Here is a 15,096-nt window from a genome sequence, read left to right as displayed (position 1 = left end):
AAGGGATTGAAACCAATTAATCTAGAATCCTTTATAAGCTTACCTGCTTCTGCAATGATGGCCTGAGTCAAAGAAAAAAATAAATTCTTAAAATATTTTCTGGAATTTCACTTTGAAATAGAATTCTTGAAACATTCTGGCCAGACGAGTGTAAAACACTACTGCAAATCTGCACAAAGCAAAGCTAAATTCTTACTGTAGATCAGTTCCAATCGTTAGCACTAAAAATGTAAGCTATGACACTGAGGCTGCAAGGAGAGCCAGAGATGTAACCCTTACAATCATAACCAGAAGCAGCAGAATGGCTGAGCTGTTAACTCAGACAGAAGATAAATGGTGGTCATTACTTCACAGCCTAGCACTCTTCATTAAGAGGAAAGAATAAAAGCTAGGGGATGCAATATTCACAAAGGTTTCTGGACTATAAGCTTTGTGATTCTTAATTAACCATTTGGAACTACGCCGCTGTCACTACAGCCACCAGGAAAAGGCAAGCAATGGAAAAAAAAACGGTGAGGAGGGGCAATCACTCAACAAATAGTTGAGCAATTACAGTCACGCAACTGTTATCATCCTAATGGCAAGGTACAGAATAAAAACATTAAAAGAGAGCCTGCCTGCAAAGTGGCAGCCAAAATACTGAAACTCATTGTACCATTCCAGTATTACAGCCCTTTCTGCTTCAAAATTCATTACATTATAATTACATGCAGCTTATATTGTACAAATATTTTCATTGGTTTTGTCTGCAGTCCTCAGAATAAATTAGCTGTTTTGGTAGAGAGGGATTCCTTTTCTTTGCTAAAAAACTTGGGCCAAGATTTTCACAGAGAACTAATGACACTGCACGTCCAAAGTCAGCCTCAATCCCTTGCAAAACAGGAGGGGAAGAGCCTTTCCCAGCTGGCAAACCCACCCTGTTCTGTACAAGCAGAAGATTATTTTGTTTGAACCGACTGCTTGCATCATCTCTTTTCTGTTGTTATCCATTCCAAAGATTTTACAACTTTGCAACAATAGATGGTTTAATTTCATGCCAAGGCCATCACAGTCATTTCTTCTAGAGATAGGACTGGTTTTAATTCTCTAAGATATAACTATACTACAGAAAGTCTAAGAGAAATAAGTCAGTCATCCCTTTAACAAGGTAACATCATCACATTTTAGGCTTCAATGAATGCCTGCAAATCACAGTAAAGGAAATGTTCAGAAACACCGTGGTTTCTAGGATGAAACTCATTTTGTTCCAGAGACAGACAGCGAGGACCTGCCTTGCAAAGGTTATCAGATTAGCAGCCATACCACGTTATCTGACACTGAAGCACTCCACAGTGGTCTGGAGATGAAGATGATGATGCCCTTTCGCATTAGGGAAATACTAAGAACAACTTCCAGAGTCAATGTGTTTCTCAAGAGAAGTGGATTTGAAACACTTTAACATAATTAAATTTCGTTTTTTTTTTACTGAAAATAAGAGGGAGAAGGGACTACAGTACTTGTACATAGCTCTCATTTGCAAAATAAACCAATTAGTTCCTTGCTTTGGATATGAACTCACCTATATGAGTCTCCATCTCTGTTGTAGTCACACAATAGATAGTCTTTTCCTACCACCTTGTCTCGCGCAATCTTCAATGGCTGATCAACAGAGGAGAGGAGATCTTCACAGAGGCTTGGGACCTGACAGTTTGGAGGAAAAAAAAACAGGGAGGGAAAAGAGGGTAACACATTAAGGTTAGAAGAGACTGGCATCCCTAAGAACAGATTTTCGGATTTTCTTATTAATAGCCCACATCTCTCCCAAAGTCAGAAACTCCTTAAAAAAAAAAAAGTCAATCTGCACTTAAGTTACAAAACAATCCTATGCTCCCACCTCCAATAATTTCAGATTTAATTGCCTAACCACTAGTGTGGTCCATACACTTATATATGTACATTCTCAATGTTAGCTTCTTGCCAAAGACGGCCAGTAAAGTGATTATCGAGGACTGATGAATAAAGGCAAATATTTATAATGGAGTGGAAACAAGGGAGCTGCTAAAAGAATACTCCATCCATACACTACAGCATATTTTTCACAAGCTCCCATTCTGGGTAGAGTTTAGAATACTTTCCAGGCAGCTGGCCAAACATTACCATGTTGGCCAATAAAAATACGCGTGTGTCTGCGCGCACGCACATATAAAACCAAACATCTCCTGCACAGGTAGCTTTTAGCGGCTTCATAATCCCAGCTGTCTCCCTGTGCTTCACGTGGAGAAAGACTACAAGATCTGCTTTTAACCTGGCAGCAAGGCTTTGATGTACTGCAACGAGATGAGATGACATTTTGCAGCCTGAAGCTAGCGTGGATGCAAGCACAAGCAAATCAAGCAAATTCCATCCCGTGGCCTCTTGTTCCGGGGCTGACAGCTGCCCCGTTATCAGGATCAATATTCCTGTACTGCAAGCTCTGGCCATGCTATCACCTTCCTCCAGGAATTCCATCTCCCCTGTACGTACTTTCGGGCACGTGCAGCAGTGTGGCCCAGTCCGTCTGAGGGATGATCAACAAGTCATTCCTGGAGCTGTTATTAAACAGTGTATTGTGCTTCCCTTGGGAAAAGCCTTCCATATTTCCCCCCTGAGGGAAAGCAAATAAAGTAAAACACACTTTCCCAACAGAAGGTTTTCCCAGCAGGAACCTGGGAGTGCCACAGGATATAGGAAAAGTTGTAAGTTCTGGAATGTATTGGTGACAATATGCTAATAGAAAAGATAAAAGAAATAACCAATGTGGAGTCTCTTCTACATTACAAAGATGACAATCTGATTGAGAACATGAAGACAAAAGGCAATTGAGAGTAAAATTAATCACAAAGTGATGAATTCACAACTCGTAAGAAACGAAAGAGGGAGGAAGAAATAAAAGAAAACACGGATGTGCTTTCTTCTCTTCCAGCCATTGATTCAGTGAACTGGTTGGTATGATATCAAAGGAAAGAAATCTAGGGGAGAAAAAACAAGTTAGGGGTGCAACAGCTCCCAAAAGCAAAAGTGCAAATTATTTTAATGCACTAGATGCAACTTAAGAGATCAAACTGCCCAAAACAAAAACATCCCTAATCCCAAGTACTAGGCAGTAACATACACAGAAGATATTAAGTCAAAGTAAGCAGGGACAAATATAAAACAACATGACCGCAAAAGAAAAAAAACCCAGAAAGGCCAAAGGGCAAAACGAGATGTGGTTAGCAAAAGATGCAACACCCACAATCACCCCATAAACACATAAAAAGCTGAAACATCAGTTTGAGGTTTCTTACTTTGGTCTGTATACACTGTAATACGGTAACAAACGACAGCTGAAGAGCCCAGATTAAAGAGTAGGGCAGTATTTCTATAAAGCTAGATGCTTCTCACTGGCGTTCATCATTCAATAACCAGAGACCTGGCTGAAGCAACCTCAAAACCATTACGGATTCAGTGAGTAAATAAAAGTGGACAGGAAGCAAGCAGCTTTTAGAAAAATCTTTACTTTTTCTGAAAACAGACAACCCTAATATTCCATGGGGGTGATACAAATCAGCAGCGTTACAGCATGAGTTAAGTGCAATGATGTATCTGTGCTCATAAGCCCATCTGGTTCCACTTTGTCTCTTCCTTAGTTTCTCCATTAGCTATTAATTTTAGGCTGACTCTTCAGGCAGAGAGCAACATGAGATGACCGCTTCAATTTCGGATGCGTGCACAACAAGACCCAAAGCACCTCATCATTAAGAGCTATGCTCCGTGTTGCTCCTACGAGCAACCAGCTGAATATATTCCTCCTTCCTGGCTGCTCCTTGGCCAGTTGCCCATCAGCACAGAGATAAGCGTCTAGGAACAGACTCCTCACTCTGACCTGCATTTAGAATGAGTAATAGTGATGAAAACACAATTTGGAGAAAAGTGGTGTTTTTCCCAGACTCCGTTTCCATTTCATTTCTTTGGGAAAAGTCCTGTGCTACACGTGTGGTAAGGGAGCACGAGAGGTCTTGCTGTACGATTTTTCAAACTCAACTACACATACAAAGCATTTTTCAAAAGAAACCCCAAACTCAAGACAGAGTCAATTCCCCTGCAGAAAAGCTCTAATAACCATCTGAATTTACAACCCTTAGAAAAAGCCAACACAAAAAACTTTTAGATTTAACTTTCTTTTAAAAATAGCGCATGCGTAGCACGGTGTTCCCATACTGCTCAGGGGGAAAGCACAATCTCTTATTGACTAGAAGGAACTCTTAACACATTGTTTCTAAGATGCAATCTATTTAATTTCCATGTAGTAATGCTGAACTAAACCTATCTCTGGATAACGTGGTAACACGGATATTCATGAGCATGGTCACTTTTCTCATTTCTAAGAGCTGTGGCTGTTACAGCCGTAACAGTGAATGCATTATATCATACACTTACCAGAACATATCACTGCACTATACTATAATACTGCATTGTCACAGCATGCTATAGAGCTGTTGTCTCTTTGGTACAGACACTCTACAGGACTTCAGACAATATATTCTCCTCCTTCTTTCAGAATAAAACAGGGAAGAAAACCCACTCATCTACTTCGGAAGTATTAGCAAATTTCAACAGAGTATGTAAAAAGAACAGAGACATTCCAGCTGATTGAACCGCTCATGTAAATCTAATTATTGGAAAAAAAATCCAAGTGTGGCACAATTACCCCAAGAGAATAATTTTTGTATCATTTATTACACCGACTTTCAACAGCTGCTATACTTCCTTTCTAAGAAAGAATTTACAAGATTTATGTGTACTAGTCGTCTTCTTCTATGCTAGCAAGCTGCTCACAAGGCAAATGCAGCAATTTGAACAAGGTAATTTGCCGCTTTAAACACTTCAGCTGCATGTTCATGACACTGCTTCCTTCTTGAATTTAGTTCCTTTGCATTTTAAAAGAGGCAATGATAAGATATGGGGCACAGCCAGGCTAAGCTAGCTGCCGCAATTATTTTACCCTCTGCACGTACCTCTCCTTAAACTCTTCCCCACGTCAAGTAGCGAACCTTCCTAAAGTGTTTAAATTACTTCTGCGCACATCCAGACTCTTGCAGAATGCAGTTTGTATTTAGCAAAGAAACATGCAAATCTTCTGATCCCAGCAAAGACAACTCTGCTTAGAAGACCGATCGATCCTCTGAGTTTTCAGTCCGGAACAGTGGATTGGCATTGTTAACTTTTCTTATTAGCTTGTTCTATGTTAATTGAAAAGCCAAAACACACGTAGGTGCCTGAGTGCATGTCTCCAACGGTCATTATACAGAGAACTTTGACTTAAATTTAGAAATGCAAGAATTAACCCACTCACTGGGCCAAGTACTGAAATGTCAAAGCAGTGATTTTGTTCAGTTCATCACTGCGCTATAAGTAAATGTCACTGTGATGAAAACATTGAAGCTCTGAGGATTGTTTTATAAGCAAAGACTGGGCTCCCATCTTTAATCTGACACAAGTTTTTCCCACTCTAAGCAGTAGAAGGTCAAATGCAGAATACAATCTTAACCTTCTATCTTTAGCTAAAGACCGTCATTAATTTAATTTGCTCCACAGCAAACTCTGGACCCTAACGCACCTGTGTTTCCACAAATAAGCACTCAATCATCTGTTATGGTGGTTGTATGTATAGTCATGCAGCGAGACCACCCTCAATGTAAATTAGAAAAGAAAAAAAAGAAGAATCTCTGGGGGTTCAGACTCAGCTGTTCAGCCTCGAAATGAACAGCAGCATCATTCAGAAGCACATACTGTGCAACAGGGCACTGTGTTTGTGGGAATTTTTTTTCCAAGGAGATATACAATGAATGTGTAGTACAGAGGAAAGAAAAATTGAATGAAAAGTGAGTTAAGCATACTCTCTTGCATGTTGAACAAGGATTCTGTTGTCTCGTGTAACAGGATTCTCCATCAGAGCAAGCCAGGTATGTGGACAGTGTTTTAATTAAGTCAACTGCTCTGCTATCGAGACAAATAATCACTTGTGCCAAAGTCAAAACCGTACACTTTTTGGAGTAGCTAACCTAATAATCATTCCTTCTGGAGTCACTTTTTAATTAAAGGAACTTACTAGTAACTAAACAATTGTTTCTGAATTATTATTTTTTAAATACTAAATAAGCACCTAAAAAGTTTAGAGGAAACAAGACCAGCACTTCAGCTCTTCGTGCCTTACATCCCTGCTTTGATCACGCTGGCCGAATTGCATCAAATTTTGAACCTTACATTGAAACAGCAATACTGTTAGTCTAAGGTTCCGTGCTTGGAAATCGTCTTTTTCCATGTTTATTCAGAGGTCACCATGTACCGACCTTCACAGGAACACTGGAAAACTATGGTAACTGCAGAAAATCAAAGATGAAACACATTTTTCCTTAAGGACTCAGAAGGAAGACAAAGTGAGCTTCAAAAGACTAGCAAAGAAGGCATTCAGATCCATTTGTCTTTTGAATTTGTGTCTGTAACATGCAGGTATCTAAATACACAAGTGACCAGAGCAGTTTTTAATTAAAAGTCAGATCCAAACAGGAAAGTGAGTGTTTAACTGCATGTGAACTCTGAAGACTTGATTATTCTTTTTTAAGACAACTTAGATCATTACAGAAGCGGGCAAAACCACTGCCCACGTCACTTGGGGAAACTGCTCAAATTAAAAGAAGAGCCCATGCAAGTCACCCCGCACCCTTACAAAATAACCATTTTGGCACACAACCCCCCCTCAGCCCGGATTCCTCCCCTCTGCGCCAGCATCTAATAAAATATTATTATAATTTTTCTAAGTCATTCCACAGCCTCAGAATTTCCTGTTCCTGCAGAACACAGACACGGCCTGACGGATGTTGTGGAAACTCAAGAAGGAGGCCTGGCTCCACTCATCTTGGGCCTAAAACCACCAGTAAAGTCACTCCCACAAATCCACACATTGCTAAACCTTAATTTGATCCATCAGATGTCCAAGGGCCACACATTCTTCAAGCTTTGTTTATTAAATGACACTTAAATGGACTTTTGTGTTCAAGACCAGATGTAATTGATATTGCAAACAGCTCAGCTTTATTCAAGTATTTGCACTGAATTCCAGCACTGCAAGAATTAGCAAAAACAAAATTAAAACCAATCAGGAAAAAGGCAAATGTGAACAAGATTGCCGATCCACAATCTAGTCAGCAATGTCATAGCAGAAACATTACATTAATTACAGAATTTTTCAATCCAGCTCGAGGAGCTACATTTAAAAACTCTGAAAGGTGACTACTGTTCATAAAACAGGATCCTTGGCATTCTTCCTGTGATTTGCTGGATAAAACGGGGCTTTTGCTAGATCCAGCATTCTGTAGCTTCATGAGAAACAAAAGCTAGCCATCTGGCAGGCACAGCTAGACTGCTCTAGACTTTGACTAGTGACCTGCAGGTGAAGGCTTCTGTATCTCATTACCAGTCCCCGGTCCCAGGAGCCAACACAGCGTATCAATATCTTGGGAAGTCTTGACGATCCCTGTCAAGAGTCCAGCTGGTGCTGGAGATATCCAGCAACAATTAAGGGATATAAGGCATACTCTCTCCAGCCACGTTTCTATATCCTAGCTTTTCTCCTCAACTTTAAAAGAGTATGGATAGATATTAGGTAGGTTAGATAGGTTTCTAATTAGGATTCAAGCTCATCAAGCGATCTCCCCCTCACACTCCTTTACAAAGGACATTGTAAGGATCTCTAACATCAGCAGTGCAGTGGCAGGAGCCTGGAAGAAAAAAAAGGCAGAGTTTAGGCAGAAAAAGAGTGAGTGAAAATGAAGCCAGAAGTGAAATTCACTTTTACAATCTCATGCAAGTAAGTGGAGTTGCTAGCTCTAAGCCAAGCATCCCCTTAACAATTTACATATATTAATTGCTATCTCCAATTACCTTCAAGATATCCAGAGGTAATCTTTTTGAGCTGGAAAAACTCCTGCTTACAGCCACTCACCAAATGGAAAATTGGCTCTCAACAACCATAAATTAATTCAGAGAGCCAGAGCCCCTTTCTTTAGCCAATAATCCCTGCATGAGAAACCCGACTGGCTGCTGGTGGCTTGGAGCCTATCACACAAGTCAACAAGTCCAGGAAGAACAGCAGGTCAAAAACTCAGCTTTGAGACCACGAGGCTGTCAATGCACTTCTGCTTCCACTCTTTTCTTTTTAAGTTTTCACTAGGTTTGACTTTTTTTTTTTTAAAACACCCTCCATCCTCACTAGATGCTCAGCTGCCATCTGCATTCAATTATTTTATCTTTCTCCTCGATACTGCATACTGCTTAGGCTCTTGGACTCAAAATACAAAGAGCTCCAGTCACATTCTCATGTTCTTTATGGTCTGTGCAGCCCAAGCAAGGCAGTGTTCCTGGGGACAAATTCTCTAGCTTCATATATCTTCAGTTACTAAAGGCATGCAAGGAGATTTGAGACCTGCCTGGAAGAACACTAGCTACGTGAAGCAAGGTCCTGAATATTGTTCAAATATTTCAAAATCATTATATAAGAAGTAACACATTCTACTAGAAATGCTTAAGCATTCTCCTGTGATGGGAAAGCAAAGACAATCACCTCCCAGGTCTTTAAATGCAAACAGAGCCTTGAAAAATAACCAGTAAAGTTACTGACTGAGGTTCTAAAAAGAACTTCAGCTTTCATTCTTCCATGGCCGCATAACTTGATGCTTTACTTCAAGGAAGCTTTCATGCTTAACACAGAGGAAAAATGGGAATAAGTTGAGTATTATCTGAATATCAGTCTTACTGGGAAAAGAGAAGAAGAAAGTTGTGGGTGTGAGCAAACCCCACTCTCCTGGCGAGTCTGCTCATCCATTTTGCGACCCAGTTTTGATTCTCCATCCCCACTTCATGCCAGCCATCTGATTTTTCCGAGTCAGCTGGATTTTTCTTCTTATTTATATTATACAAACACAGGCAAACATCCAAATTAAACAGTTAGCAGGAAATCTGTACTTGCAAAAGGAACCTGTAACTTTTATGAAGGCTGAGAGCACATCAATTTCCACACTCAAGTCAAGGCCATCAAGACTATCCTGTCACAGACCCCTTATTTGCTGCACATGGCCCATGGGCACAACAAATCCAACTTCCATCTTTCTCAGAGATGCATCCCTCTAAGACATGTCGGTGAAGCTGTCCTGCAAAAAAACCCAAAAGGGTTCTGGGGGTTATGGCCCCAGCTATCGCTCACCTACCCTATTACGCGTGCTGCCAAGGTGTCCTAGGAAGAGCTGACGCCTTCTTTGGGGTTTCTCTTGGAAAGAACACAGCTAAAATTACACAGGGACTGACTTACTGTACAACTTGTCTTAAGAGAAAGGAAGCAGGGGAATAATTCTCTCGGATTGTTCTGATCTTTCAGTACAAACCATTTCGCCACTCAGAAGTGAGCTCCACTAGCTTCCTGACTTCATACCACTCTGATTTCCACAAGCCAAAACAAGATCTCACTCAACTGATACCACAAAACACTTCCATCCTGAAAATACCCTTAATATTCTCCCTTTCAGCAAGCAACGAGAACAGATGTGATTCACAACTCACAACGTATCAACAGCAGCAACTTCTGGACAATGTGAGCCTATTCATGCTACACAATTAAAATCTGAATTAATGTTACAGGTGCTATCACTTGGCGTCTCCTCATGAAAAATCCATTTAAGAGCAGTGCAAACACCCTGAGCGCTCCTCTGACGGGAACTGCTTTACCGTTCGGACTTGGCTGACAGGCAGATGCTCCAAAGCTGAAAACTCAGGTAACTGAAGAGGAGCTACATGGAAAATTATTCTAATTTATATTAGCTGTCCTAAAAAACGTATATGCCTACACTAAACTCTTTTTGTAGAGATTTAGAAGTTCTCTTGTACATTTTGACAGCCTCTGAGTAGTCTATTTACAAATAATGACTAATTGAATTCCAACCAGAGCATTCCATGCCAAGGCACATTACCAGCACCATGCACAGCTTCTTTCAGGCAGGACTTGTGGAGTCCTATGATTGACAAGGTCTCTAATGAACTCTAATTGAAGACTCAGCAGTCTGAAAAATGCAACAACAGATGTGGTAAAAGGGCAAACCACAAACTGTTTTGCTAATGAATGAGAAGTGTCTGGTCTGATGAGGGCCAGTGACCCAAAAATTCTCGTCTTTCCACCCACCCTTTTATTTCACATTCAAATGTGGATCCTCTCCTTTGTCAGCCCAACACTTGGGGGCAGTAATGTACAGTCTTGAACATATTCCATACGCTCTTATTGGCACCAAGATGTTCTTTTATTAAGAAGCAGCAGCAGAGCATGGCTTTGACAGAGTTAGAGGGACCTCAGGGAGGGAGCTTAGTGCGGTTACCCATCCCAGCAGGAATACAAGCTTAGGAAGTAGATGTCAGCTTCACACTATATTAGTTCTGGAAAACTTTTTACATCCAAAGACATTTATAAGTCATCTTTGTCTCCTTTCCATGGATTTTAAGCAAGCATCAAAACAGTAGCTACACTCATCAGGAGATCAATTCCTATAGAAAGACTATGGAAAGCTGAGCTGCAGGCAGACTTCAGGTAATAACCTACACCTCACGCCAAAAAAAAAAAAAAATTACACAGGCCTCTGCTTCAAGTCTGCTTCAGCATGGCAGTGTAATGAAGCAAGGAAATCAAGCACAAAGGAAGCAGAAGTCAGGGTGCCGTTTTTACAATTCTGTCACAAATTTAATGAACCTGCTCACGCTCGTCAGGCATTTGGAGTCTGACCTTTTACTTCAAGGAGGTTATTGCCTGGTAATGGTACAGGAAACAGAATAAAAACGTCAGCCGTAAAGGTTTGGATGAAACTTGCCAAAAAAGGTCAAAAAACTATTTGCTTAAGTCTGGCTTATGATGTTTTTGGAACTATGACAGGTGGCAACGTATACACCGCTCTTGTCTAACTAGAGTGTACATTTCAGTCTTACGGACATCAGGCTGAAACTGGGCTGCAGAAGAAGTCTACAGATGTCTCAAAACTGAAGAAATCATGCTGGGTTTAACATATTATTTCATCTCCACCCCAGCGAAGGGATGGCAGTGACTAGTGTGGGAATCACACAGACCCTGCTCCTAGCAAGCATCATTCAAACTGGTCTGTTTCACGTTATACTTTCAATATGAAAAGAAGCCCAGTGAGCGTGTTGCTGATGGAAAGCATGTAGAGCATTAATGAGCACCATCCAAAAGTCATTCCAACATTTAGAGGTAACCAGCAATTTTCTGAGTCATTAAAAAACCTCATACCAATTATACAGTCAGGCTTACCATAGCTCCCCAAACAACTCACTGTTCCGAAAGGTCCTTGGAGCTGCTCAAACCCTGATATCCATTCAGTCCTCCAAATTTCATCAGAAAACTGTGTCACACCAGATGATACAAATGATTTAGTTATTCTGCATCCTACCTCCAGCAACAGCCACGAAAATGATGCTTTGGGTTGCCAAGAGTTTTGGTGGCACAGATGTAGCCAATTAGTAAATGGTTTCAAGAAAAAGAAATAATCCCTTCCTGCAGGCAACAATTTCTTTCCTGACTCACAGAGCTTTCTTACCTGTACCTTGGCTCATGCAAATAAAAGCAGTATTTAAATAGAGCTTGATAAATCTAAGTCAGCCACAGCTTTTTGACCATGGGACTCCTCCCAGATTCACTAACATCAGCTTCAATACCACTTAGGAACAGATCTACTCAACTAAACTTTTACCTGGTAAGCGGCTGCTCTTCTGCACACAAAGATAAACAGCTTGGACACAATTTTAACCATTTAATTAAGAGGTACTAGTTCAAGTAGCTGCTATGTGTAGAGTCATCAGATTTTTAGGGTCTGTCAGACAAGACTTGTCAGCATCATGCATAAAATTCAGACCTGACACTGAAAAGGGATGTAGTTCTCACTACACATAAGAGGAAGGGCTTAATTCAAAGGACTAGCAGCCCTGTTCCAGCCTCAGTGTCCTCTTCGCAACAATTTAGAAGCTGAGGTCAGAAATAAGCCATCTATTTAGACTGAACAACAGAAACAAGCCTTCCCAGCTGACCATCTATTAGGTTCTATACAGACTAAAAAATGTTACTGAAATACGTATAAGTGATTCCAGAGGCAACTGTGCCACACACTGAAAAAGGGAAAGCTGACACTAGCTAGCCTATCATAGCCCAACTGTGCATCACAGGACGTGCAACCAAATCCTATGGAACTGGCCATGAGCACACACATCCTTCTTAATTTAGTTTTCCTCACTAACAGTTTATAGAGAGAAAACAAATGTTTTGGGTGCAAGCAGAAAACAGGTATCGGGCACAAGACGGTTGGCCAGGTGGTTTATTTTTTTGGATACTCACTGGACTGCAGAACACCTGATATGGCATAAATTATAAACAGATTTGGGTATTCTCCAGAACCCCAGTGTTCTGACATATTGTTTCAGTAACGTCTTTGAAGCATGCGCCACAGCACATCCACTGCACCTACTGCATAAGTTCTGCGTCAGATGACAAACAGACAGGTCATTTATCAGGAGACAATTCACACGTACAAGGGCACGCATCAACTTTGTATAAGCTGTTCCAAATTACTTTTACTAAATAGCAGCCTGCAAACTGGTGATGACTTCATCAAGAAAGCTGCTAATGACCCTTCATCCGAAAGCATGTTTGTGCATACACAGTAGTACCTCTTGGCTTGCCCAAAATAAACATGCAGATTCCTGAGATTGTTTGGACAATTGCTATATTCTTCAACCTTGCCAAAACACAAAGAGACAAACAAATCACCACACCTCTGAGATGCTTCAGAAAATGTTTTTACATACCAGATCTTTGTCACACCCAGAGCTCAGCCACTGCTTGGTCAGAGCATCCAATACTCACCAAGTCAATGAGGTCACTGAGATTCTTCTCTATCTGCTGTGGAGGCAGGCGCCTCATCAAATCCAAGGCACAATCCAGCTGCTGGTCACTCTGTGGAAACAAGAACATCCCTTCGTCACAATACTTACAGGTAAATACATCACATTCACACAAGAACTGCAGTGCTTGTTGACTCCTCTGATATGAGAGATACCGTTTCTGGTCCTAAGCGGTAGCATGTTTTGTATTAACACAAATAGATTTCAATGAAGTTCAGCACCATTTGATCGCAGGTTATTGACTTGGTATTGCAAAAAGTGTTCTAGACTATGGGTGGAAGAGCACAGCTTTAACTAGTGTCACGTCACCAATTTAACACCATGCTGTTCATGGAAAGGAGTCTAGTCCTTACCTCACCAAAAACTGCTTCCAGTGTTTGTGCACACCTTTCATGCAGTTTTTCCATGCCACCTCAACAACAAAGTGCACTAGGGAACTGAAAGGTCCTCCTCTGGAAGCAGTTTTAACATTTCCTCATTTGTATTGTGCCATTCAGCCTGAGACAACCAGCATCCAAGACAAATTCTGTTCCAACATAGAGCTCTCTCCCTCTCCTTTAACTTTATCAAAAAACAGAATCAAACATGCACACAAAGTATGATCCATTATGTCCCTCTTGCTTCTTTGAAAACACACACCAAAAGTTGCCTGTATCTGACAAATCCGGGACTTCAGTTATTTTGAGAACTCACAGCAACATACTCCAAAGGGCTTACTTGCAGCTGGTCTCACATCCAGTTTTGACACACAAAAAAAAAACCCACCCTTAAACTTCACTTCAGAGTCAGAAAATGTGCAACAGACATTACCACAGACACTTGATGAGCTGAACCACGTTCCTGACATAACCTTTAGCTCTTCTTCTTGCCAACAAATATAAACAGATGCTTTCCTGCAAGCCCATATCTACACATACCCAAAATCTACATGAGTTACTTTGATCAGCAGGTCACCAGGCAGCTGAAGCGCAGCCAGTTTGTTTTCACTGCTTCTTCCCCTCCCTTTTTTCTTTGTGATTTCTAGCCACTCATATACAACAAGCTTAGCTTTAATTTCTCCCTCCTGTGCTCTGCCACGCTCCAGAAGTTTTATTTAAGAAAGGCTTGAAAACTAAAGCAGCTACATTATCAGGTTATTCAAGTAGCAGCCCCCAGGTCAGGGAGAAACAGGAAGCAAAGTTTCCTGCAATTAAGCTGTACCCGAGCAATGAGGAAAGGAGGGATCTCTCAGTTTAGTAAGCATTCATTATGAAAATTGTTCTTAAAAAGTTCTACCCATTCACTATCAAAAGATAAATATTTTACAGCCAGCAAGTCAGACAGCCTGGTCTGGAGAGAGTACATATTTATTTCTCATCCAGTCCAGGTTATAGGATGTAACCTTTGCAAAATATTCCAGGTCTCCAGACAGGCAGGCATTGACTCCCGTATGTCTGCAATAGCCTCCTGGAGATCTGAGACTTCAACCTGAAAAGCAGGATGCATTGACGCTAAGAACAGAAGTTTACAAGTTGTCACTGAAGCAATGTACATAAACTCCCTGATGCTCTTTAAACACTTGGATAACGTGAGAAGCAAATCCTCAACTGGAATGAGTCTGGAGTGAAGTTAGTTATGTTGGAAAGTGACCCCAAATCGATCACTGAACTATCACCACATTCATGCACAAAAGTGATGGCCAAGATTTTCAAAACTTTTGACTTGTCTTCATTAGATGTTCAGGGAAAGGGAACACTCCTCACTTTTTGCTGCTAACCCAGAGAGAGATACTATTTAGAGGGCCTACGCCCGCCCAGCTCCAGCAGCCAAGCTCAGGCAGGGGATCTTTCTTACCAAGTATTGTCTTTACCTCCCGCTATCTCTTACGTCAAAGAAGGAAAGCTGGCACACGGTCACAAGGTCATGCTCCTCACTTTGGGATCGTGGGAACACTTGCGGAAGTGCTCCGTCCTCTTCTGCCAGCTGGAATTGTTTAGTAGACAGAAAAGCCTAGGGAAAGCGGATGTTAAAAACCACCACTGAAGCTGCAACCCCAGAATAAGTGTTTTACAGTGTGACAATTTTGAAATAAACTACACTGAATGAAGGAGTATC

The 15,096-nt window shown here is 41.0% G+C and overlaps 1 protein-coding gene across 1 annotated transcript in view; it reads right to left on the bottom strand.

The window, feature by feature from the left end:
• Nucleotides 1-15,096, bottom strand: part of CAPZB (capping actin protein of muscle Z-line subunit beta) — a 69,138-nt gene that overhangs the window by 30,096 nt on the left and 23,946 nt on the right. Inside the window, exons 3-4 of the mRNA XM_086764280.1 lie at nt 12,965-13,054; nt 1,559-1,680 (exon numbers count right to left, since the gene is read on the bottom strand). Of these exons, the coding sequence (XP_086620406.1) occupies nt 1,559-1,680; nt 12,965-13,054 (212 nt within the window). The remainder of the gene's footprint in view (nt 1-1,558; nt 1,681-12,964; nt 13,055-15,096) is intronic.

The sequence above is a fragment of the Chlamydotis macqueenii genome, chromosome 21 (assembly GCF_036417535.1).
Source record: "Chlamydotis macqueenii isolate bChlMac1 chromosome 21, bChlMac1.mat, whole genome shotgun sequence".
NCBI classification, from domain to species: domain Eukaryota; kingdom Metazoa; phylum Chordata; class Aves; order Otidiformes; family Otididae; genus Chlamydotis; species Chlamydotis macqueenii.
Note: the sequence above shows the minus strand (reverse complement) of the source record. Positions and strands in the feature narration are given on the sequence as shown.